This window comes from Cebus imitator, unplaced genomic scaffold, assembly GCF_001604975.1.
Source record: "Cebus imitator isolate Cc_AM_T3 unplaced genomic scaffold, Cebus_imitator-1.0 Scaffold0, whole genome shotgun sequence".
In the NCBI taxonomy this organism is placed as follows: Eukaryota; Metazoa; Chordata; class Mammalia; order Primates; family Cebidae; genus Cebus; species Cebus imitator.
The window spans coordinates 1,746,776-1,754,741 of NW_016107315.1; the positions used below are offsets into that span (position 1 = coordinate 1,746,776).

At 54.3% G+C, this 7,966-nt stretch overlaps 1 protein-coding gene across 2 annotated transcripts in view; it reads left to right on the forward strand.

Moving 5' to 3' along the window:
* Positions 1-3,504, forward strand: part of SEMA3G (semaphorin 3G) — a 12,397-nt gene extending 8,893 nt beyond the window's left edge. For both annotated transcript variants that reach the window (XM_017542065.2, XM_037737138.1), the window contains one exon: positions 525-3,504. In XM_017542065.2, the coding sequence (XP_017397554.1) occupies positions 525-995 (471 nt within the window). In that variant the 3' untranslated portion in view covers positions 996-3,504. The remainder of the gene's footprint in view (positions 1-524) is intronic.
* The last annotated feature ends 4,462 nt before the right edge of the window (positions 3,505-7,966 follow it).

Here is a 7,966-nt window from a genome sequence, read left to right on the forward strand (position 1 = left end):
TGTGTGTGGTGTGTGTGTGGTGGGTGTGTGTGGTGGGTGTGTGCGGGGTGTGTGTGTGTGTGTGTGCATGTGTGTGGTGTGGTGTGGTGTGTGTGTGCGTGCATGTGTGTGCAGCATAGGGAGGTTCTAAAGCCTAGTTCTGGGCCCAGGGGCATAGCCCCTCCCTAGAGAAAAGTCTGTAGATCAGAAGGTACCTCCAGAAGGGCTAAGGGGCTAAAACATCTTAGCCCCGCTGTTCCTTGAGAATGTGTGCCAGGGGCCTCCGAGGCCAAGATTGGTGTCCTCTGACTAGGGGAGAAACTGGCCAGCCAAATCCTTGCGAAGGCCCCTTCCTGGGCTATGGGAAGGTGAGGACCCACCTTGTGGTCTAGAGGAGGCCCAGACTGCCAAGCTGCTGGGAAGCGGAGAACAGGGCAAGGAGAAGTGCCCAAGCACTGGGTCGGAAGGATGGCAGGAAAGCTCGGGCAGAGAAGCCGATGGTACACTCCCATCGCACCCCACTCATGCCCTCCCGCCCCTGGCAGGTAAAGACGGATGAGCGAGTCTTGCACACGGAGCGGGGGCTGCTGTTCCGCAGGCTCAGCCGTTTCGATGCGGGCATCTACACCTGCACCAGTCTGGAGCATGGCTTCTCCCAGACTGTGGTCCGCCTGGCTCTGGTGGTGATTGTGGCCTCACAGCTAGACAGCCTGTTCCCTCCGGAGCCAAGGCCAGAGGAGCCCCCAGCCCGTGGAGGCCTGGCCTCTGCCCCACCCAAGGCCTGGTACAAGGACATCCTGCAGCTCACCAGCTTCGCCAACCTGCCCCAGGTGGATGAGTACTGTGGGCGTGTGTGGTGCAGGGGCACTGCGGAATGCTCGGGGTCCTTCCGGAGCCGGAGCCAGGGCAAGCAGGCCAAGGGCAAGAGCTGGGCAAGGTTGGAGCTGGGCAAGAGGGTGAAGAGCCGGGTGCAGGCTGAGCACAATCGGACACCCCGGGAGGTGGAGACCACGTAGAAGAGGGCAGAGGACGGGTGGTCAGGATGGACTGGGGGGCCCCTAGCAGCCCCCAGTATCTCCCACCCACCCAGCTAGGGCAGAGGGGGTCAGGATGTCTGTTTGTCTCTTAGAGATGGGTGTCTCTGTCCCCACAGTGCTACTGGGTCACCTACAGAAAAGACTAGGGCCTGATGGAGGGGCCGAGGCCGGGTCCCTGTCCCTCCCTGTGCTCTCAGGCCTGGCAGAAGCCGGCACCCTCTGGCTGCTGGCAACCCCAAGGGATCTGCCATTTGTTCTCAGAGATGGCCTGGCTTCCGAAGCACATTTCCGGGTGTGCCCAGAGGCAAGAGGGTTGGGTGGTTCTTTCCCAGCCTACAGAACAATGGCCATTCTAAGTGACCCTCAGAGTGGGTGTGTGGGTGGGTCTATCGGGTGTCCCAGTAGGGGGCCCTTGGGGAGCCAGAGGAGGGTGGAAGTGGCCTCTAAGCCACTAGCACCCCTTAAGAAGAGCCTACCTGACCGACTTAGGGAGGGAACATAGGGGTACTGGGGAGGTAGAGCAGCAATGCACCTCCCCTCCTCTGGTGCTGTGACATCTTGGTGGCTCCCTGCCACTGCCCACCGCCTCTTCTCTGTCTGAGGATCACGGAGAGGCATAGAGAATCTAGAGGCATAGGCTGCTAGAGCGTCCGGGATCTGGGGTGGTCAGGGCTCGGGCCTCGCTTTGTGAACCAGGTGGGGGATCTCACAGCCTGACTTCCCTTCCCCAGGCCAGGGTTGCCCGGATGCCTGCCCCTCCTGAGAGGACCCCCTCCCCACCGTCAGGCTGTCCATGCCAATGATCGGGGAGGGGTGGGTTCTGGGGGATTGCTGCCCCTCTTGTCTGTGGACTAGAGGGAGGGCGGGGGAGCTGGGGAAGTGTGTGGGCGGGAGGAGTGGGCTGTCTTTCCCGGGGCGATACAAGTGCACCCCAGCCCTGGAGCCTGGGAATGTAGAGGCTCTGTGAGCCCTGCAGTCCTCAGAATCACAGCCAGGGATGCAGACCATGGAGAGAGGCTGTGGAGATGGGAGAGGGCAGGAGACCCTTAGGATGGGCTGTGGGACCCAGGCAGGAACAGGTGTCCACAAGGATTCAAGATGGCATCAATTAGCTCAGAGGCCACCAGGAAGACCCGGCGTTTCTCTGGACATTCATGCCCACTCATGGGCATGGACAGCCTGATAGTGGGGAGGGGGTCCTCTCAGGAGGGGCTGGCATCCCAGCAGGGGCAGGCCTGGGGAAGGGAAGCCCGGCTGTGAGATCCCCCACCTGGTTCACAAAGCGAGGCCTGAGCCCTGACCACCCCAGATCCCGGAGGCTCTAGCAGCCTATTCCTCTTCTGAGCTAACCAGGAAGACCTGGAATCTCTGCTTTGTGCTCAATGGATTTAGGAAGACTGTTTGTTTTTCTTTTAAGGGGCAACCAAGGTAGAGGAAAAAAGAAAGCATAAGTCCTGCTGATTCTTGGGGGTGAGCTCGGATGGCAAGGACACATTCTGCCTGGGCGTGCAGGGGAGGTGTTTTTGCCATCAGCAGGTTCTCAGGCTGGGAGCACAGAGGGGAGGAGGAGGACCCAGTGAAAAGTTGTTCCCAGCCTGCACGGGAACACATTCATGACACACAAAACTGACTGGAAGGAGATGAGAGCACTGGGTTTGAGATTCCCTCCATCAAAACAACCAAGACAAAGAAAGGAGGGGAAAAATAAAAGATGAAAAGCAAGACAGGCTTCCTGCCCCGCTGAAACTCAAACCCAAACTGCCTTGGATTTTATCTTCCCCCTACCCCTGGCACCTCCAGAGAACTGAGACCTGAACTAGCCTCCGCTTCTCCCCTTTGACTGGTAGTAAGTGAACCAGAAGCACTGAGACTAACCTAACATCCTGAGAAGCCTTCCTGCCTGCGGTGCTGTCTGCTGGGAGGTCAGCTGGTTAAGGCAGAGGAGGAGAGGAGGAAATGATAGAGGCCGAAGAACAGAAGGCAGGGGAGACAGACGGGATTAAAGAGGGAGGAGAGAACTCCGGGAAAGGGTGTCAGGGCTGCGGCCAGCTCTGCCTCTACCCTAGGGAGGCCAGAAAGAATCAGCCAGCCCTCCGGGGCCTTAAGGCTGGACCCCGGCTTGGCAGGCTCCAGGCAGGGTCCTCTGAGAAGTTACCCCAGAAAATGAAGAGAAGAGGAGCACAAGATCCTCAACAGCTAACACTTGCACTTGGAAAAAGTGAACAGCTTCTGCCAACCCACCCCACCCATGGTACTGTACGCTACGAACTCCTGGAAACGCCTGTATGTGCGAATCCTGTCTTTGTATTTGTATGTTGAGATGGGCCTTATGATTTCTCTGTCCTCAGAGCACATTTCTTGCGATTACTATTGTTATTTTTATTATCATGACTGCCCCCGAGCTCTGGTTGAGAAAAACTGAATTTATAAGGAAAGGGATGAAGTTAAAATTTACATCACATAATTATATCATTACTGTGTGTCTGTGTATTTCTGTACTAAATGGACTGATGCCGCACACGTGAGCTGAAAATGAGCCTTCCCATCCATTCCGTGAGAAGGAAGTGACCTCTGTTGCATGAGTTCCCCAACAGGTTATGGAGCTGGAAAGGGACTTAGAGAAAGAGACTGGGTGGTGCTTTCTAGAAAGGAGGAAGATGGGTATCAGGGGAAGGAAGGCATTAAGAGGGCTTTGTCTACAAAGCTGAGATTGCTCATTAAATGAGAAACATCCTGGCCTGTGGGCTTGTAACTTGGGACTTCAGGAGGATCTCGAACCAAAAGGAAAAATAAAATTCACTGGCAAAGGGCAGCTGGGCACATAGGCAGCTCTGCTCCTTTTTCACAACAACACTTGACATTTGTCACAGTGACACTTGGCATGGTTCCTCCTTCATCCCAAGCCACATACCAACGGATATTAAGTCCTCATGGCTGGGAGACTGGGGCCGTGCTCTGGGGGCTGTGGCTTCTGGAAAGGAGGGGAAGCCGGAACATCTGACCTTTGGGTACAATGCAGGAGGTCCCTCTGGACATGGCTCCCACTCCCCAGTGACGTCAAGACCCCAGCCCAAAGAGCAGACTCTACTGGTGCTGGAGGAAGATAGAAGGGACATAACCCCACCTTCCCAGGAGATTTCCTTGGGCCTCTTGCTTGGATTGGCCCCTCAATCTGGGCTGTAGAGTGGGGGTCTTAACGGGTCAGTCATAAGTCTCATCTTGCAGCCGGGGTCCTGGAGCTGCACCTATCCTTTTGTTCCTTGCCCCCTCCATGATCACTTAGGCCTGACAGAACCTGAAACCCTGTCATCCCGCTCCAGGAAGCATCATCACCTCTGACTGAGAAGCGTCACCGGGTCACCCACCTGGCACAGAGTGCTGGGCTGGGAGGGGTGTGCAACGGTGGCCTCCAGAGCCCCCTTCTTCCCTTATGCACCACTCTCCCCAGGGTGGCCTGGGAGACCCCTCTGGACCAGACTTCTCCCTGGTCCACGCCACCTCCCCTCCCATCTTGAGCCCTATTTCCTGCCTCGGTGATTTTACCCTCTCTCTGTCTTCCGTCACAGCTCTTTCCTCTATGTCTCATGTTTCCTCTGCTCTTTAGGCCTCTGTTCCATGACTTCCCAAACAGGTTTAGAGCTGGAAAGGGGTTAGAGAATGAGACTGGCCCAGTGGTTCCAAGGTATAACTATAATCGCGTGGGACCTGCCATGATCTCGTGGTCCCTGCGCTCTGCACCTTTGGCCCTGACAGAACTGGGATGCTCCCTGCTGGCTTGCCCTGTGAAGGCCCTGAGAAGTCCGTGATGATCTCTTGCTAATGTGCATGCCTACTATGTGCTATATGCTTTTCCAAAACATCTGGTTCTCTTTTTTCCCATGGAGAAGCAAACATCTCATGCTTCTAACGTTTTGAAAAACGCACTTTGGAAAAAAAACACATTTGGGAAAATGTTGATTAGGTTAATCCCTCCCTTAACATGTGAGACTAATCAGGTGAGACTGATTAGTAATGGCCTTCCCAGCCTGTAGGCTCTGGAAGCCTCCGCCTCCTTATGGAATAGCCACATCTTGCTTTCCTGTGACCCTCGCCAGAGTAGACTCTGTCACCCTGGGACGGGGCTGCCAAGTGGCCAATCTGCTGCCCCTTGGGCCTGGACTGTGCTCTGTCTCCAGCTCTCATTCTCCTATGCCCAGCCTACTTCTGGCCCCTCCTGTGTCTGGCATGGTTCTCTGTGGAGGGCTAGCATTCACCCCTGGTCTGTGGCTGTCCTGCCATTCAACAGACTCATTTCTGAGAAGGTGGGGGGCAGGGAGGAGTCAGAATAAGAGAGGAAAACAGCAGTTTCCGCTTTCTCAAATGACTCTTGGGCTTCTCTTTCATTGGCTAAGCTCAGTGTCAGGCCCTAGACAGCCCTAGAATCCCCTGCTTGGAGGAGCGGGCAGGTAGCGGCCCCTAGGAACCTGGTGTGCCTCCTGCCAGGCTGTCTTTTTGTGGGCTGGCAGGGGATCCAGCTGCAGCTCCAGCCAGGTGGGCCCCAGAAAATTGGCTCATGTGCTTCTGGAAATACAGCAAACAGAGGCACCTCTGGCCAATCTCATCTTAGAGCTAGGAAGTAGTTGCTCAGAAATAGCCCAATTTCTATCCCAGTTAAGATCCCATCCTAGCCTCACCTAAGTCTTGGATTGCAGAGGGTTCTACAAGAAAGTTCAATACACATCAAGAACAAATCCCCAGGGCCTTCTTAAGACTCTAAACTCGGAGAGAAGGACAGTGGGTAGGGCTAGGTTCAGACACAATATCTGATAAAGTTGCAGGGCACAGTGGCTCATGCCTGTAATCCCAGCACTTTGGGAGGCTGAGGTGGGTGGATCACCTGAGGTCGGGAGTTCGAGACAAGCTTGGCCAACATGGTGAAACCCAGTATCTACCAAAAATACAAAAATTAGCTGGTGGCACACACCTGTAATCCCAGCTACTAGGGAGACTGAGCCGCGAGAATCACTTGAACCCGGGAGGCAGAGGTTGTAGTGAGCCAAGATTGCACCACTGCACTCCAGCCTGGGCAACACAGCAAAACTAACTCAAAAAAAAAACATCTGATAAGGGTGCCTGGGAATTGTTGGGCCCCACCTTGGCTCACCTTCCATACTCAGCCATCCCTTGGGTGCACAAGAGACAAGGTGAGGCGGCTGTGACCCTGTGCCCATTCCCACTGCCCAGCCCCTGGCCACCTTTACTGTGGGTACCACTACTGGGCCCTCTCCCTTAGAGGCTGCATCCTAATGAAGCCTTTCACTTTCCTTGCTGGATTTCCATTAAGGAAACTCCTGGTTCCTCATGAAGCCTTTTAAAAAATCATTCTTCACTGAGGACGGGGCTGCTGCAAAGTCTCCAGGGAGATCATGTAAGGGATGTGGGGCTGTCCTCGGGCCCGGCCTCCCATAGCTAGCCAATAGCCTGCATGTAGGGACTCGGCTGATGGGAGGACTCAGCTGTTAAGTCTTGACCTCTTTACCCTAGAGAGGATGATGACCAGAGTACCCCCCAGCCCACCCAACAGGGCCTGTTTCACTGCTGTGAGAGATGACCAGGGCAAGGGGACAGTTGTGGGCTCATAGGATTCCAAAGTGACTCAACAAAGGCCTGGAACAGAGTACAGGTATCCACCACCAAATGGAGGGGACTGGACTAGGGACACAGGAAGCCTGGATTGATGGAGGGTGAGGCAGGCTCTGCTCTCACAGATGAAGGCGTAGGGAATGACGTGCCACACCAGCCACTTGCTCTGTGGACATGATCTCATGTGTTCACCACCCCCCCCAACTCCTGCCCCCAGCTGATAAGAATCTGGTGCTGTTTCCTGTAGTCCAAGGGTCTCAGACAATGGTGTGAACGGCTAGCCCTACTGGAAAGCACATTGTTCAGGGTAGAAAAAACAACACACCAGCACAAAGCCAGGGCAGGACCTGTCTAAATGTAAGGGGCTGTTTACAAACCCATGATTTCCAAGGGGAGGAACACAATGGAGAATTGTTTTGGAGAGGTTGGTGTCTCCTCCAGTATGCTCCTGGGGGCTGGAGATGCTTTGATGGTTCAAACAGGTCTCAGATGCTCTGAAAAGGATGGACACTAATAGCGTGGGTCCCTTCCTGTTTATCGAGTGTGTGCAGGGAAGGGTCAAGAAGCCAGTTTACACCAAAACAAGGAGAAGGGGCCCCTGGCCTTTCCCTGTCCATCTGGACCTCATACTGTCACGTTGCTCAGGGATCCCAGGGTTGGGGCAGGTTTGCTAGGGAGAAGTGAGGGCAAGGGTTTTTTGTTTTGTGAATAAATCAGTTCTTCAGTTTGTGGCTTCAAATTGCCATGTCATTTTTTGGAAAAATGTGACAGGGGGCTGTGCGGACACCTAAAAGAAGTTTGTGATTTTTGTAATTTAGTGTTTGGTTAAGTCCTTGGAAGCATAATAGCTTTAAGATGAGGGGTGGTGATGAAGGTTTGGTCCAGGATAGGGGGTGGTCCCAGAAGACTTGGATGGAAAGGGATATGTGCAGGTTACATCGTATTTTGCCAGTAGTCGGACACTGCGTGGAGCTCACGAGTGATGGGTTGGTGTATCTGGTTGTTCCTGGAAGGGTGAAGACTGTGAAATAGGGCTGGAGAGATGACAGGCAAATGAGCGGGGAGGGTTGGCAAGGCGTTTTGCTTTAAGCAGCTGAGAGATCCTGGATCGGGGGTGATATTGTGAGGTTGTTAAAAGTCGCATTTGCCTTATAGAGTGATTAGTGATGGCCTGGATAAGTTTTTTTTTTTGAGATGGAGTTTCGCTCTGTCGGCAGGCTGGAGCGCAGTGGCGTGAGCCACTGCGCTGGCTATGGATATGGTGTTGTAGGAATTGAGAGATTAATTGGAAAATGCAAGGTCCAAATAAAAGAAGAAGGAAGATGGGT